The sequence below is a fragment of the Lucilia sericata genome, unplaced genomic scaffold, assembly GCF_015586225.1.
Source record: "Lucilia sericata isolate MDLA Ls3-8-SP2 unplaced genomic scaffold, ASM1558622v1 Contig000349F_arrow, whole genome shotgun sequence".
Taxonomy (NCBI): Eukaryota; Metazoa; Arthropoda; class Insecta; order Diptera; family Calliphoridae; genus Lucilia; species Lucilia sericata.
In genome coordinates this window covers 48718-67724 of record NW_023994369.1, presented here as the reverse complement: position 1 = coordinate 67724, position 19007 = coordinate 48718, and the positions used below count along the sequence as shown (strand labels likewise).

The window sequence follows — 19007 nt, the reverse complement described above, 5'->3', positions numbered from 1 at the left end:
TAACTTAGTTTAAGTTAAAAAAACAAACGATTATTTTTTTTTCTTTCTATTTACGATTTTGGTTAAGTTTTAGTTAAAGAAAACTTTGGAAATGAAATGAAGTTTAAGCCATATAGTTAACATACCTTAGACTAGACTCTGGAATAGAGACTAGTTCTTAGACTAGACAGCACAGACATAACTATAAAGTATACTATAAACTATAATAAAGACTAAAATAAACCATAGACTAGACTAGACCAAACTATAAACTAGACTATAGACTAACTTAAGACTAGCATATAGACTAAACCATAGATCAGACTAGAGAAAAGACTACAGACTGACTATAGATTTGACTATGGGCCGAACTGTAGTCTAGACTAGACTATAGACTAGTCTACAGACTAGACTATAGACTAAACTATAGACTAAACTATAGACTAGACTATAGACTAGACTATAGACTAAACTATAGACTAGACTATAGACTAGACTATAGACTAGACTATAGACTAGACTATAGACTAGACTATACTATAGACTAGACTATAGACTAGACTATAGACTAGACTATAGACTAGACTATAGACTAGACTATAGACTAGACTATAGACTAGACTATAGACTAGACTATAGACTAGACTATAGACTAGACTATAGACTAGACTATAGACTAGACTATAGACTAGACTATAGACTAGACTATAGACTAGACTATAGACTAGACTATAGACTAGACTATAGACTAGACTATAGACTAGACTATAGACTAGACTATAGACTAGACTATAGACTAGACTATAGACTAGACTATAGACTAGACTATAGACTAGACTATAGACTAGACTATAGACTAGACTATAGACTAGACTATAGACTAGACTATAGACTAGACTATAGACTAGACTATAGACTAGACTATAGACTAGACTATAGACTAGACTATAGACTAGACTATAGACTAGACTATAGACTAGACTATAGACTAGACTATAGACTAGACTATAGACTAGACTATAGACTAGACTATAGACTAGACTATAGACTAGACTATAGACTAGACTATAGACTAGACTATAGACTAGACTATAGACTAGACTACAGACTAGACTAGACTATAGACTAGGCTCTAGACTGGACTATAGACTGAGCTATAGACTAGACTTTAGGCAACTGTCTAGACTATAGGCTAGGCTATATGCCAGTCTTAAGACTTAATTATAGACTAGATTATAGACTCGACTAGACTCCTGTACAGACTAGACTGAAGAGTGATGTCATAGACTAGACCAAACTAGACTACTATAGACCAGACTATAAGCTGAACTATATTCTTGATAATAGACTAGACTATATATAAAACTATAGACTATATACATAATAGTCTAAACAAGAGTAAAGACTTTAAACTAGTCTTTCGACAAGATTATAAAATTCTATATTCCAGACTAAACTACAGACTAAAATGTAGACTAAACTATCTATAGCATAGACTAATGTATAGACTAGACTATAGTCTGAACCATAGACAAGACTATAGACTAAACTATATACTATATACTGTCTATTATATAGACTAAAACTAGTCAATTCTATAGACTAGCAACTAGTCTATTCTATAGACTAGCAACTAGTCTATTCTATAGACTAGCAACTAGTCTATTCTATGGACTAGCAACTAGTCTATTCTATAGACTAGCAACTAGTCTATTCTACAGACTAGCAACTAGTCTATTCTATAGACTAGCAACTAGTCTATTCCATAGACTAGCAACTAGTATAATCTATAGACTAGAAACTAGTCTATTCTATGAACTATCAACTAGTCTATTCTATACACTAGCAACTAGTCTATTCTATACACTAGCACCTAGTCTATAGTCTAGACACTAGTATATTCTATAGTCTATACACTAGTCTGTTCTATAGTCTAGACACTAGTCTATTCTATAGACTAGCAACTAGTCTTTTCTATAGACTAGCAACTAGTCTATTCTATAGACTAGCAACTAGTCTATTCTATAAACTAGCAACTGGTATATTTTGTAGACTAGCAACTAGTCTATTCTATACACTAGCAACTAGTCTATTCTATAGACTAGCAACTAGTCTATTCTATAGACTAACAACTAGTCTATTCTATAGACTAGCAACTAGTCTATTCTATAGACTAGCAACTAGTCTATTCTATAGACTAGCAACTAGTCTATTCTATAAACTAGCAACTAGTCTATTCTATAGACTAGCAACTAGTCTATTCTATAGACTAGCAACTAGTCTATTCTATAGACTAGCAACTAGTCTATTCTATAGACTAGCAACTAGTCTATTCTATAGACTAGCAACTAGTCTATTCTATAGACTAGCAACTAGTCTATTCTATAGACTAGCAACTAGTCTATTCTATAGACTAGCAACTAGTCCATTCTATAGACTAGCAACTAGTCTATTCTATAGACTAGCAACTAGTCTATTCTATAGACTAGCAATTAGTCTATTCTATAGACTAGCAACTAGTCTATTCTATAGACTAGCAACTAGTATAATCTATATATAGTCTATTCTATGAACTATCAACTAGTCTATTCTATAAGCTAGCAACTAGTCTATTCTATACACTAGCAACTAGTATATTCTATAGACTAGTAACTAGTCTATTCTATACACTAGCAACTAGTCTATAGTCTAGACACAAGTCTATTCTATAGTCCATACACTAGTCTATTCTATAGACAAGTCACTAGTCTATTCTATAGACTAGTCACTAGTCCATGCTATAGACTAGACACTAGTCTATAGTATAGACTAGACACTAGTCTATTGTATAGACTAGACACTAGTCTATTGTATAGACTAGACACTAGTCTATTGTAAAGACTACACACTAGTCTGTTGTAAAGACTAGACACTAGTCTATTCTATAGACTATACACTAGTCTATTCTATAGACTATACACTAGTCTAGTCTATAGACTATACACTAGTCTAGTCTATAGACTAGACACTAGTCTATTATATAGACTAGACACTAGTCTATTATATAGAATAGAAACTAGTATATTCTTAGGACTAGAATGTATTCTTTAGACTAGAATGTGGTCCGTTCTTTAGACTAGAATGTAGTCTATTCTTTAGTCTAGAATGTGGTCTATTCTTTAGACTAGAATGTGAACTATGCTTTACACTAGAATGTAGTCTATTCTTTAAACTAGAATGTAGTCTCTATTCTATAGAAATTAACTAGAATTTGCTCAAAATTATTTTAATTTATTGCTTAAACTTCAGTTTCTTTTACAAAGTTTTCTAAAAATTAAATTTTCTTTTAATTTTTTTTTATATTTTGTATTTGATTACAAACGATTATTTATTAAAATTTGTTTATTTTGTTTATTATTAACTTTAATAAAACTGTATTATTTTATTTTGTTTATTCTATTCTAATTTATTTTATTATCTTTTTTTTATTTCTTTTTCAAATATGGCAATTATGAATTTTCAAATTCAAAACTTAATTTGCAATATTTCTTTTTTTAAAATCATGTATCAATATATTTTTTTAATTTTTGTTTAAATTTTTTAATTTTTGTTAAAGAAAAACTGTGATTATTATTAAAGTGAAAAAAAAAATATGTTTTATAATTTTTGTGTATTATTTAAAATCAAGATTTTTTAATTTTGTTTGTAACGAAATTTTTTTAAAGTCTTATAAAGTGCTGATATTTTTTTATGTTTATTTTTGTTTAAATTAATTTTTTTTATTTAAATTAATATTATTATTATTTTTATATTATTTATATTATTTAAATGGTAGTTTTACTACTTAGTTTTTAAAATAAAATTCAATTAATTTTTAGTTACTATTTTATTTTAATAAATTAAGTAATTTTTTTATAATTTTTAACAATTTTAAATTTATAAAAAAAAAGAGAAAATATTCCATATTTAAACCTAAAACAACAAAAAAAAAAACAACAACGATTTAAACAAAATAAAACGAAAGAAAAATTTTATAAAATTTTACACAAAAAAATACTAAAAAAAAACAACAAAAATAAAAAAACTTAAAAAAATAATCAAAACACTGGTTTTATTTTATAACCTTTTCCCCTACATTCCCCCTAAAAGAAAACAAATACTTGGGTAAAGGCCAAAAAAAAAAACAAAACATTTAATAAATGAAATTTTTAATTTTACAACAAAATTGTATTGATTTTTCTTTTTCTTAACTTTAAATGCTGCCTCCTGTTCCAAAAGGCTATAATACCAAAGAAGATTGGTGTTCTCCTATCCACACATTACCGGGCGGTGGTCCAAATCTTCCTATAATGTCTCCAAATCCTTATTTATTAAGTCGTTTTACTTCCAACATTCCCATGCCCACTTTATATGCGGGTGATGCTGTACGCAAACCTAAGCTGTCAGTAATCGAAGTTTTACTGTACAATATGGCGGCTCTTTTGGCGGGTGTAGCTGCGGGCTATGATGTACGCATGTCAAATGTTTCACCCTTTCATCCTACACTGCTGAGTGATGTACCCGCTTTGAAAGCTCCCATGGATATGGAACTACCGAAAGTGGGAGAAGATCGGCGATTTGCGGCGAATACTTATCATGGTACTGGCAATCGGAATAGGTGAGTGTGGAATAGATCAATTCGCCCGATAGCCAGATCTAAAATCTGGAATATAGTCTATTCTTTAGTCTAGTCTATAGTCAGGTTTATAACTAGTCTGTATTCTAATCTATAGTCCAGTTTATAGTCTAGTCTATAAGCTAGTCCGTAGGGTAGACTATAAACTATAGTCTAGTCTATAGTCTAGTCTATACTCTAGTCTATGGTCTAGTCAATAGTATTGTCTATAGTCTAGTCGATAGTGTGCTCTAGTCTATAGTGTACTCTAGTCTATAGTCTAGTCTATAGTCTAGTCTATAGTCTAGTCTATAGTCTAGTCTATAGTCTAGTCTATAGTCTAGTCTATAGTCTAGTCTATAGTCTAGTCTATAGTCTAGTCTATAGTCTAGTCTAGTCTAGTCTATAGTCTAGTCTATAGTCTAGTCTATAGTCTAGTCTATAGTCTAGTCTAGTCTAGTCTAGTCTATAGTCTAGTCTATAGTCTAGTCTATAGTCTAGTCTATAGTCTAGTCTATAGTCTAGTCTATAGTCTAGTCTATAGTCTAGTCTATAGTCTAGTCTATAGTCTAGTCTATAGTCTAGTCTATAGTCTAGTCTATAGTCTAGTCTATAGTCTAGTCTATAGTCTAGTCTATAGTCTAGTCTATAGTCTAGTCTATAGTCTAGTCTATAGTCTAGTCTATAGTCTAGTCTATAGTCTAGTCTATAGTCTAGTCTATAGTCTAGTCTATAGTCTAGTCTATAGTCTAGTCTATAGTCTAGTCTATAGTCTAGTCTATAGTCTAGTCTATAGTCTAGTCTATAGTCTAGTCTATAGTCTAGTCTATAGTCTAGTCTATAGTCTAGTCTATAGTCTAGTCTATAGTCTAGTCTATAGTCTAGTCTATAGTCTAGTCTATAGTCTAGTCTATAGTCTAGTCTATAGTCTAGTCTATAGTCTAGTCTATAGTCTAGTCTATAGTCTAGTCTATAGTCTAGTCTATAGTCTAGTCTATAGTCTAGTCTATAGTCTAGTCTATAGTCTAGTCTATAGTCTAGTCTATAGTCTAGTCTACAGTCTAGTCTATAGTCTAGTCTATACTCTAGTCTATAGTCTAGTCTATAGTATAGTCTATAGTCTAGTCTATAGTCTAGTCTATAGTCTAGTCTATAGTCTAGTCTATAGTCTAGTCTATAGTCTAGTCTATAGTCTAGTCTATAGTCTAGTCTATAGTCTAGTCTAGTCTATAGTCTATAGTCTAGTCTAGTCTAGTCTATAGTCTATAGTCTAGTCTATGTCTAGTCTAGTCTATAGTCTAGTCTATAGTCTAGTCTATAGTCTAGTCTATAGTCTATAGTCTAGTCTATAGTCTAGTCTATAGTCTAGTCTATAGTCTAGTCTATAGTCTAGTCTAGTCTAGTCTAGTCTAGTCTATAGTCTAGTCTAGTCTATAGTCTAGTATATAGTCTAGTCTATAGTCTAGTCTATAGTCTAGTCTATAATCTAGTCTATAGTCTAGTCTATAGTCTAGTCTATAGTCTAGTCTATAGTCTAGTCTAGTCTATAGTCTAGTCTATAGTCTAGTCTATAGTCTAGTCTATAGTCTAGTCTACAGTCTAGTCTATAGTCTAGTCTATAGTCTAGTCTATACTCTAGTATATACTGTAGTCTATAGTCTAGTCTATAGTCTAATCTATAGTCTAGTCTATAGTCTAGTCTATAGTCTAGTCTATAGTCTAGTCTATAGTCTAGTCTATGGCCTAGTCTATAGTCTAGTTTATAGTCTAGTTTATAGTCTAGTCTATAGTCTAGTCTATAGTCTAGTCAATAGTCTAGTCTATAGTCTAGTCTATAGTCTAGTCTACAGTCTAGTCTATAGTCTAGTCTATAGTCTAGTCTATACTCTGGTCTATACTCTAGTCTATAGTCTAGTCTATTCGGTTTTTTAGTCTAGTCGGTTTTTTAATTTACATTCTCCACTTCTTTTTAACTTTCCAGAACCGCCTTAAGCTCTCTCACCTACGAACCATCTGACGCTCCCGATTCGCCTAGACGTAATACCGATTCTCCGCTACCACACACCAAACAATCCAACAAGCAATCTTCACAAAATGTCGCAGACAATATAACAACAGCATTTAATAAATTCCCCCACCATCATCAGCAACAATCACACATACCCCAGCCGCAATACACGAAGTCGGTAACACAACCACCAACACCGCAACACTATCATCATCCTCAGCCGATGATGCAGCAACAGATACGCAAAATGCCTTCAACTATATCGACTACAACCACCAGTGGTTTGGGATCAAATTTCACGAATAATACTTCGGGTATATTGTCTTCCTCGTTGGGTAGTCATACCCAACCACCAACGCCTTCACCTAGACGTAAAATCAGTACTTCATCGTTTACGGAAAACTTAGAATATTCCGAACAGGAAGATAATCTGCCAATAGATAAGGCTTTTCGAGGATTTCATTTGGGCGGCCAGGTGGGTATGTGTGGTGGTGGTCAGCCACCTATGTATGCGCCACAGGATTATTTGAGAAACGGTCCTAGCTTTTCCAATGATGGAGGTGCCTATGGAGCAGGGGCCCATAGAGCAGGTTATTTGGGTAAGTATAAAAATAGAAGTTTTCAGAACATGTTTGTATATTTTAAACTCTTTAGGCTCCAATTACTTTCCCTATCGACCGGAGCATCAAATGACCTATGAAAGAGATTGTAAGTCCTATCCAGACTATTCCTATGATTATAATCATCGTTTGCCCAACTATTATGATTATAATTATGATCCACAACCTCCGCCACCGCCAGCACCCCAGCAGCATCATGCCTCACCGCCAGTGGTGAGAACACCACCTCCACGTGTACCACAAATGGGGGTAACAGCGGCCGGACACAGACGTACACCCTCTACTATATCCAATAATTCCAATTACAATCAGGGCTTTAGCCTAGACTATGATGAGGCGCTCAATCAACAGTATGAATACAATAGCATGGCTTTGCCTCTTAACAGCGATTATGGAGGAGTAGGAGGAGTCTATAGGGAAACAGGAATTCCTACGGGAGCCGTACCGCCACCCACTAAACAGGAACTGTATAAAAGTTCACCCAAACCTGCGAATCGTTTTATGACCAATACACGCAATGAAATTTCCACGCTCAATCGTATGCGGGACTATGAAAATCTTCCATTTAATGTTAGTCCTTTGCACAAACCCTTATATCAGTATCGCAGAGGTGAAGGTACGCCTCTGCATAATACCCCGCAACGCACAATATATACACGTTCCCGTTCAACACCCATGTCACCGATTAACATGAAAACTTCTCCTCCCTCACCGGCGCCTACTCATGCTCACAAACCCTCCTCCATACCGCGCCTAATGCCCGAACGACCCGATAGTTTGCCTTTTGATCCGAATGCCTTGTCTTTTAGCAGCGGTGTGGGTACAAAATTGCGTTCCTCTTTGAAAAAGTACAATAATTATAAAACGCCCAATGGTGCTCCTCTAAATGGTAGCGGAGCTGCTAATACTGGTTCTGTTTCGGCTATACCTTTACCCACAAATAATACCAACACTACTACGGGTACCGCCAATAGTACACCCACTAATCCCACACCACCCGATTCTTATACCAGTGATGATAGTTCGTATCTAAGTGCCAAAGAGGGTTCGATTTCTTCACACAGTCGTGTGCGCTTTAGTCCAGAGGCCTATCTAGATGCCAGTAGTCCGGGGGGACTTAATAATCCCCATAGCTCTTCTTCTACCCACAAATCTTTGGCCCTCTATAGTAGACGTTTGTCAAGGCGCAATACAGCTGACATTTCGGGTTCCTCTACCTCTCCCTCATCCTAGCAGGGTTTTGCCAATTTAAGGGTACAATTAGCTCGTAGTCCGGGAGCTCGTTCCAGTACCCTCTCCCTTAATACCCAACATCTAATACCAGCTGGTCTAACATCTCCTCTACTACAGCATCAGCCACAACAGCAGCTACACCAACAACAGCAGCAGCAACAGCTGCCCTATCGTTGGTATTCGGGTGCTAGACGTTCTCGGTCGGCTCAATATGAATATCATATGTAAATATGATTATTCATATTTTGTATATAATACTAAACTAGGTATGTTATATCAAATATTTGTATTTATATCTTTAACAAAAAAATATCTCACATTCACAAAATAGTACTTTTTCATTTTATTAATATCTCTAGATTATCAGGTTTCGTAGTAAAGTTATAAATATTTGTATATGTAAAATATAATCTTTAAATTTAAACTTGATTTATAAGGAATAACGTTAAACAATATATAAGCTAAAGAACTAAATATTCCTGGATCGTTGTTATTTTGATTTAATAGACATTCCACGAAAAAGATTCTAAATTGAAGGCTCAAGACTGTAGTCTGAACAATAAACGAGACTCTAAAACGGAGTAAACTGGACTTTAGTGTGAATTATAGTATCGAATACGAACTGTAGGCTAGATTAGAGTCTGAACTATTGACTAAGCTATATTCTCACCTTTTTAGTATAGTCTGGATCATCAACTAGACTATAGGCTATAGTCTGGGCAACAAATCAGACTAGAGTCTGGGCTATAGACTAGATCAGAATATATTCTGAACTAATGGCAAATCTGTGGTCTGAACTGTACACAAAGCTATAGTTTAGAGTCTGGACTATAGCAAAGACTATAGTCTGAAATATATACAAGATTCTGATCTTTAGATTAGACTAAAGTCTGAGCAACAAACTGGACTGTAGTATAAACAAGAGTCTGGACTATTGCCTAAAGTCTGGTCTGTAAACTAGGCTAGAATCTGGACTAGAGAATACACAAGAATTTTGACTTTAGTCATAAGTTTAGACTATAGACTGAACTATAGACTAGACTATAGTCTGAACTATATACTAGACTATAGCCTCAACCATAGACTAGACTATTTTCTGAACTATATCATAGGTTAAAGTCTGAAGTCTAGACCAGACTATGGTCTGAACCATAAACCAGATTATAGTCTGAACTATAGACCAGACTAAAGTCTGAACTATAGAGCAGACTATAATCTGAACTATAGACCAAGCAATATTCTGATATACAGACCAGACTATAGCCTGAACAATAGACAAGTCTATAGTCTGATCTATAGACAAGTCTATAGTCTAGTCTATAGTCTGAACTACTGACCGGCCTATAGTCTGAACTATAAACCAAACAATATTCTAAACTAGAGACCAAACTATATCCTGAACAATAGACTAAAGTCTAAAGTCTGATCTATAGACTAGCCTATAATCTGAACTATAGACTAGACAAAAGTCTGGGTAACACACTGAACTAGAATATGGACTGTAGTCTATGCAAGAATCTGGACTATTGCCTAGAGTTTGGTCTGTAAGACGACGAGACTACAGGGAGACTATAGATTAGACTATAGACTAGAATAGCATTGGCTATAGAATAGAGGCAAGGCTACAGACTAGCAAATAAACCAGTCCATAATCCGAAGTGTAGACTAGACTATAGATTGAACTGCTTATAGATTACACTATAGTGTAGACTATAGTCTAAACTCGGTCTAGACTATAGTTTGTAGTATAGTCTAGATTAGATTAGACTACTGTCTGAACTATAGACTAGACTACAGTCTAGTCTATAGTCTGAACAACAGATTTGAGTCTGAACAACAGACTAGACTTTAGTCTTAAGTATAGACTAGACTATAGACTAGACTATAGTCTGAACTATAGACTAGACTATAGTCTAAACTATAGACAAGACTATAGTCTAAACTAACGACTAGAATATAATCTGAACTATAGACTAGACTATAGTCTGAACAATAGACTTGTCTATAGACTGAACTATAGTATAGGTTATAATCTGACGTCTAGATCAGACTATGGTCTGAACCAGAAACCAGACTATAATCTGAACTATAGACAAGACTTAAGTCTGAACTATAGAGCAGGCTATAGTCCAATCTATAGACCAAACAATATTCTATACTAGATACCAGACTTTAGCCTGAACAGTAGACTAGTCTTAGTCTGAACAATAAAATAGTCTTTCTTCTGAACTATAGACTAGTCTATAGTCTGGTCTATTGACCAGACTATAGTCTGAACTATAGACCAAACTATATTCTGAAATATAGACCGAACTATAGCCTGAACTATTGATTAGTCAAAATATAGACCAGACTATAGCCTAGTCTTATAGTTCAGACTAAAGCCTATAGTTTAAGCCATAGAGTAAGACTAAAGTTTAAACTATAGTCCTTCGACAATAATCTTGACTATAATCATGTCTATAGACTTTTGAACTAAAAGAATGTTATGAAATTATAATTTAAATCCAAATATTGTTTCTATAAAATACTCCATTTTTGCCAAACTTATTTTAACATTTAATTCTGTATATAAAATTAATTTAAAAATATGAATAAAACCAAAAAAATACAAATTAATAAACAATTTATATTATAAACAAATAAAAGTTGTATAATCTTTATAAAATCTTAAATTTGATAAAAAAAAAAACAAAATTTCAAACCAAAATTTTGCGTACATGTAAAAATTGCCTTAAAAAACACAAATAATTGTATTTTTTTCTCATCTAAACATTAAGAAATAATTAATTATAAGAAAAAAACACAACATTATTAAGAAATCCTAAATAATTTAAAAAAATTAAAAAAAAAAAAAACATTCCAAATTCTCAAAAAAATATAAATATTTATAAAAAAAAATTTAAGTTTAAAATAAAATTTTTGGTAAAACTACACTTAAGGTCAATAAAGTATTACGTATTAAACTGCTACCGTAAAAGAAGTAGAAAATATTTTGGTGTAAAAGCTCTATTTTTGACAATTTAACCCTAGACCTGGTAGTCTTTGTTTTCTTAATATTTAATTTTAAATTTTTTATTTATTTCTTAAAATTGATTTCACACACAAAAAAAATTAAGGCTGACATTAAATTTATTAAAAAATTATTATTTCAATTTTAATTATTTTCAAAATTTTTCAAAATTTATTAAACAGCATTAACACCAAATATAAAATCTAAGTAACAAGTGAAAAAAAAAATATATATATAAAGAAGTATGTGTAATCAATCAATTGATAAATTTATATTTGAATAAATATTTAATTAAAGCAAACAAAAAGCTTCATTATAATAACCACATAATAACCACATATAGTTTAGACTAGAGTCTACTATATAGTTTAGACTAGAGTCTAGTCTATAGTTTAGACTAGAGTCTAGTCTATAGTTTAGACTAGAGTCTAGTCTATAGTTTAGACTAGAGTCTAGTCTAGTCTATAGTTTAGACTAGAGTCTAGTCTAGTCTATAGTTTAGACTAGAGTCTAGTCTAGTCTATAGTTTAGACTAGAGTCTAGTCTATAGTTTAGACTAGAGTCTAGTCTATAGTTTAGACTAGAGTCTAGTCTATAGTTTAGACTAGAGTCTAGTCTTTAGTTTAGACTAGAGTCTAGTCTTTAGTTTAGACTAGAGTCTAGTCTTTAGTTTAGACTAGAGTCTAGTCTTTAGTTTAGACTAGAGTCTAGTCTTTAGTTTAGACTAGAGTTTAGTCTTTAGTTTAGACTAGAGTTTAGTCTTTAGTTTAGACTAGAGTCTAGTCTTTAGTTTAGACTAGAGTCTAGTCTATAGTTATGACTAGTCTAGTCGATAGTTTAGAGTAGAGTCTAGCCTATAGTTTAGACTAGTCTAGTCGATAGTTTAGAGAAGAGTCTAGTCTATAGTTTAGAGTAGAGTCTAGGTTATAGTTTAGACTAGTGGTTATTCTATAGTTTAGACTATATTATAGCCTATAGTTTAGACTAGATTCTAGTCTATAGTTTAGACTAGATTCTAGAAATTAGACTAGATCATAGTCTACAGTTTAGACTAAAGTCCAGCCTACAGTTTAGACTAGAGTCTAGACTATAGTTTCGACTAGTGTCTATAGTTTAGACCAGTGTGTAGTCCATAGTTTTGACCAGATTCTAATCTATAGTTTAAACTAGAGTCTAGTCTATAGTTTAGTCTAGAGTCTAGTCTATAGTTTAAACTAGAGTCTAGTCTATAGTTTAGACTGCAGTCTAGTCTATAGTTTAAACTAGATTCTAGTCTTTAGTTTAGACTAGATTATATTCTATAGTTTAAACTAGAGTCTACTCTATAGTTTAGACTAGAGTCCAGTCTACAGTTTAGACAAGAGTCTAGACTATAGTTTAGACTAGTGTCTATAGTTTAGAGTCTAGTCTATGGATTAAACTAGAGTCTAGTCTATAGATTAAACTATAGACTCTAATCTAAAGTAGATTCTAGTCTTTAGACTAGATCAGATACTAGTCTATAGTTTAGAATATATTCTAGCCTATAATTTACACTATATTCTAGTCTATAGTTTAGACTAGATTCTTATCTATAGTTTAGACTAGATTCTAGTCAATAGTTTAGACTAGATTCTAGTCTATAATTTAGACTATATTCTAGTCTATAGTTTAGACGAGAATCTAGACTATAGTTTAGACTAGTGTCTTGTCTATACTTTAGACTATTTTCTAGTCTATAGTATAGAATAGAGTCTAAACTATATACTAGAATCTAGACTAAACTATAGACCAGAAGCTAGTCTAAACTATAGACTAGACTCTAGTCTATAGTATAGACTAGACTCTAGTCCATAGTTTAGATTAGACTCTAGTCTATAGTTTAGACTAGACTCTAGTCTATTGTTTAGACTAGATTCTAATCTATAGTTTAGACTAGATTCCAGTCTATAGTTTAGACTAGATTCAAGTCTATAGTTTAGTCTAGATTCTAGTCTATAGTTTAGAGTAGATTCTTATCTATAATCTAGACTAGGTGCTAGTCTATAGTTTAGACTAGATTCTAATCTAAAATTTAGACTATATTCTGGTCTATAGTTAAGACTAGAATCTAGACTAGTGTCTAGTCTATAGTTTAGTGCCTAGTCTATGGTATAGAATAGAGTCTAAACTATAGACTAGAATCTAGACTAAACTATAGACTAGAAGCTAGTCTAAACTAGAGACTAGAAGCTAGTCTAAACTAGAGACACTTTAGTTAGACAAAAGTCTAAACTATAGTCTAGATTCTCGTCTAAACTATAGACTAGAATATATTCTAAATTATAGACTAGAATCTAGTCTAACCTATTGACTAGAATCTAGTCTATATATTTGTTCTATAGTTTATAATAAATTCAGAAATATAAGTTAAACTAAAGTGTAGCGTACACTAGACATTTGAATAAAGTCTATAGTTTAGACTTTAGGTTCTAGTGTACAGTTTAGTCTAAACTATTTTACAAACTTTATTAACCTTTGTACTTATTTCCAACAATTTCCATATTTAACTAAATATGAATTACAAAAAATCAAACATTATAATTACGCTTTTTTAAACACATGTTTAGTTCAAGTTATTAATTTTATGTTCAATATTATTAAAATTTTATAAAAAACAACTAAATAAACATTAATTTAGCTTAAGCTTGTTCCATATTTTTAAAACAAACAAATATTTATATAATTTTAATTTAAAGAAAAACCAACAAAAACAAAATAATTTTCTTGTTTAGCCAATTTGTTACAAAACAAAAAAAAAAGAGATAAACTAACAATTAAACAAATATTTAAAACGAAAAATCAAACTAAGTTTTTCTTAAGAAAATCAACTATATTATTGAAAGAAAATATTTATTAATTGTGTTTATAAATTTAAAACATTTTTAACAAACATTATAAAAGAAAAAGTTAAAAAATCCTATAATCCCCCCTTAAAAAATATAAACAATTTTATAGACCAATATTTAAATGAATAGAAAGAATGCCCAAAAATACTAAAGTAAAACCTATTAAGCAGATTGAAGACAGAAAACAAAATAAAACGTCAAAAACTTATAAAGAAAACTAATAACCAAATAAATTTATAGTTAAATTAAATTTAAAACAATATAATAAAAAAAGAAAAAGTTAAAAGTAACGTAAAAGAAATAATAGTTAATTTGAAAACAAAAACCAAAATAAAACTAAAGAAATATATAGAAAACTAAATAAGAAAATAAAAGTAGACATGGACAAAGGTTTTGGAAATTCCCCTACCGGAAGGCTCTAAGCTATACTCTAGACTAATCTATACTCTAGACTAGAGTCCAGTCTATACTCTAGACTAGAGTCCAGTCTATACAATGGTCTAGATTCCAGTCTATATATAGAGTCTAGTCAATACTCTAGACTAGAGTCTAGTCAATACTTTAGACTAGAGTCTAGTCAATACTCTAGACTAGAGTCTTGTCAATACTCTAGACTAGAGTCTAGTCTATACTCTAGACTAGAGTCCAGTCTATATTCTAGACTAGAGTCTAGTCTATATTCTAGACTAGAGTCTAGTCTATATTCTAGACTAGAGTCTAGTCTATACTCTAGACTAGAGTCTAGTCTATATTCTAGACTACAGTCTAGTCTATACTCTAGACTAGAGCCTAGTCTATACTCTAGACTAGAGCCTAGTCTATACTCTAGACTAGAGCCTAGTCTATACTCTAGACTAGAGCCTAGTCTATACTCTAGACAAGAGTCTTGTCTATACTCTAGACTAGGGTCTAGTCTATACTCTAGACTAGAGTCTAGTCTATACTCTAGACTAGAGTCTAGTCTATACTCTAGACTAGAGTCTAGTCTATACTCTAGACTAGAGTCTAGTCTATACTCTAGACTAGAGTCTAGTCTATATTCTAGACTACAGTCTAGTCTATACTCTAGACTAGGGTCTAGTCTATACTCTAGACTAGAGTCTAGTCTATACTCTAGACTAGAGTCTAGTCTATACTCTAGACTAGAGTCTAGTCTATACTCTAGACTAGAGTCTAGTCTATACTCTAGACTAGAGTCTAGTCTATACTCTAGACTAGAGTCTAGTCTATACTCTAGACAAGAGTCTTGTCTATACTCTAGACTAGGGTCTAGTCTATACTCTAGACTAGAGTCTAGTCTATACTCTAGACTAGAGTCTAGTCTATACTCTAGACTAGAGTCTAGTCTATACTCTAGACTAGAGTCTAGTCTATACTCTAGACTAGAGTCTAGTCTATACTCTAGACTAGAGTCTAGTCTATACTCTAGACTAGAGTCTAGTCTATACTCTAGACTAGAGTCTAGTCTATACTCTAGACTCTAGACTAGAGTCTAGTCCATACTCTAGACTAGAGTCTAGTCTATACTCTAGACTAGAGTCTAGTCTATACTCTAGACTAGAGTCTAGTCTATACTCTAGACTAGAGCCTAGTCTAGACTACAGTCTAGTCTATACTCTAGACTAGACTGTAGTCTATACTCTAGACTAGAGTCTAGTCTATACTCTAGACTAGAGTCTAGTAAATACTCTAGACTAGAGTCTAGTCTATACTCTAGACTAGAGTCTAGTCTATACTCTAGACTAGAGTCTAGTCTATACTCTAGACTAGAGCCTAGTCTAGACTACAGTCTAGTCTATACTCTAGACTAGAGTCTAGTCAATACTCTAGACAAGAGTCTAGTCTATACTCTAGACTAGAGTCTAGTCTATACTCTAGACAAGAGTCTAGTCTATACTCTAGACTAGAGTCTAGTCTATACTCTAGACTAGAGTCTAGTCTATACTCTAGACTAGAGTCTAGTCTATACTCTAGACTAGAGTTTAGTCTATACTCTAGACTAGAGTCTAGTCTATACTCTAGACTAGAGTCTAGTCTATACTCTAGACTAGAGTCTAGTCAATACTCTAGACAAGAGTCTAGTCTATACTCTAGACTAGAGTCTAGTCTATACTCTAGACAAGAGTCTAGTCTATACTCTAGACTAGAGTCTAGTCTATACTCTAGACAAGAGTCTTGTCTATACTCTAGACTAGAGTCTAGTCTATACTCTAGACTAGAGTTTAGTCTATACTCTAGACTAGAGTCTAGTCTATACTCTAGACTACAGTCTAGTCTATACTCTAGACTAGAGCCTAGTCTATACTCTAGACAAGAGTCTTGTCTATACTCTAGACTAGGGTCTAGTCTATACTCTAGACTAGAGTCTAGTCTATACTCTAGACTAGAGTCTAGTCTATACTCTAGACTAGAGTCTAGTCTATACTCTAGACTAGAGCCTAGGCTTGTCTATACTCTAGACTAGGGTCTAGTCTATACTCTAGACTAGAGTCTAGTCTATACTCTAGACTAGAGTCTAGTCTATACTCTAGACTAGAGTCTAGTCTATACTCTAGACTAGAGTCTAGTCTATACTCTAGACTAGAGTCTAGTCTATACTCTAGACTAGAGTCTAGTCTATACTCTAGACTAGAGTCTAGTCTATATTCTAGACTACAGTCTAGTCTATACTCTAGACTAGGGTCTAGTCTATACTCTAGACTAGAGTCTAGTCTATACTCTAGACTAGAGTCTAGTCTATACTCTAGACTAGAGTCTAGTCTATACTCTAGACAAGAGTCTTGTCTATACTCTAGACTAGGGTCTAGTCTATACTCTAGACTAGAGTCTAGTCTATACTCTAGACTAGAGTCTAGTCTATACTCTAGACTAGAGTCTAGTCTATACTCTAGACTAGAGTCTAGTCTATACTCTAGACTAGAGTCTAGTCTATACTCTAGACTAGAGTCTAGTCTATACTCTAGACTAGAGTCTAGTCTATACTCTAGACTAGAGTCTAGTCTATACTCTAGACTCTAGACTAGAGTCTAGTCCATACTCTAGACTAGAGTCTAGTCTATACTCTAGACTAGAGTCTAGTCTATACTCTAGACTAGAGTCTAGTCTATACTCTAGACTAGAGCCTAGTCTAGACTACAGTCTAGTCTATACTCTAGACTAGACTGTAGTCTATACTCTAGACTAGAGTCTAGTCTATACTCTAGACTAGAGTCTAGTAAATACTCTAGACTAGAGTCTAGTCTATACTCTAGACTAGAGTCTAGTCTATACTCTAGACTAGAGTCTAGTCTATACTCTAGACTAGAGCCTAGTCTAGACTACAGTCTAGTCTATACTCTAGACTAGAGTCTAGTCAATACTCTAGACAAGAGTCTAGTCTATACTCTAGACTAGAGTCTAGTCTATACTCTAGACAAGAGTCTAGTCTATACTCTAGACTAGAGTCTAGTCTATACTCTAGACTAGAGTCTAGTCTATACTCTAGACTAGAGTCTAGTCTATACTCTAGACTAGAGTTTAGTCTATACTCTAGACTAGAGTCTAGTCTATACTCTAGACTAGAGTCTAGTCTATACTCTAGACTAGAGTCTAGTCTATACTCTAGACTAGAGTCTAGTCTATACTCTAGACTAGAGTCTAGTCTACTCTAGACTAGTCTAGTTACTCTAGACTAGAGTCTAGTCTATACTCTAGACTAGAGTCTATACTCTAGACTAGACTAGAGTCTAGTCTATACTCTAGACTAGAGTCTAGTCTATACTCTATACTAGACTAGAGTCTAGTCTATACTCTAGACTAGAGTCTAGTCTATACTATAGACTAGACTAGAGTCTAGTCTATACTCTAGACTAGAGTCTAGTCTATACTCTAGACTAGAGTCTGGTCTGTACTCTAGACTAGAGTCTAGTCTATACTATAGATTAGACTCTAGACTATACTCTAGGATAGAGTCTAGTCTATTCTCTAGACTAGAGTCTAGTCAATACTCTTGACTAGAGTCTCTTCTATAATATATAGTAAAGTCTATATTTAATACTAGAGTCTATTCTGTAGGCTAGACTAAAGTCTATTCTGTAGTATAGACTAGAGTATATTCTGCAGTCTAGACTAGTCTAGTCTCTGCTGTGGACTAGAGTCTAATCTATGCTGTAGACTAGAGTCTAGTCTATACTCTATACTATAGACTAGAGTCTAGTCTATACTCTAGACAAGAGTCTCTTCTATAATATATAGTAAAGTCTATATTTAATACTAGAGTCTATTCTGTAGACTAGACTAAAGTCTATTCTGTAGTATAGACTAGAGTATATTCTGTAGTCTAGACTAGTCTAGTCTCTGCTCTGGACTAGAGTCTAATCTATACTGTAGACTAGAGTCTAGTCTATACTCTATACTATAGACTAGAGTCTAGTCTATACTCAAGAATAGAGTCTATTCTACACTCTAGACTAGAGTCTAGTCTATACTCCAGACTAGAACTTAGTTTAAACTGTAGACTAGAGTCCAGTCTATACTCTAGACTAGATAATAGTCTATACTTTAGACTAGAGTCTAGTCTATACTCTTGGCTAGAGTCTATTCTATAATCTACAGTCTAGTCTCTATTTAGTACTAGATTATAGTCTGTACTTTAGACTACAACCTAGTCTATAGT

General features: G+C 32.9%; 1 protein-coding gene across 1 annotated transcript in view; it reads left to right on the top strand.

Moving 5' to 3' along the window:
- Positions 1 to 9704, top strand: part of LOC119603951 — a 28798-nt gene extending 19094 nt beyond the window's left edge. The window contains 3 exon segments of the mRNA XM_037956255.1: positions 4237 to 4615; positions 6594 to 7219; positions 7275 to 9704. Of these exon segments, the coding sequence (XP_037812183.1) occupies positions 4237 to 4615; positions 6594 to 7219; positions 7275 to 8473 (2204 nt within the window). The 3' untranslated portion in view covers positions 8474 to 9704.
- Positions 9705 to 19007: the final 9303 nt, after the last annotated feature.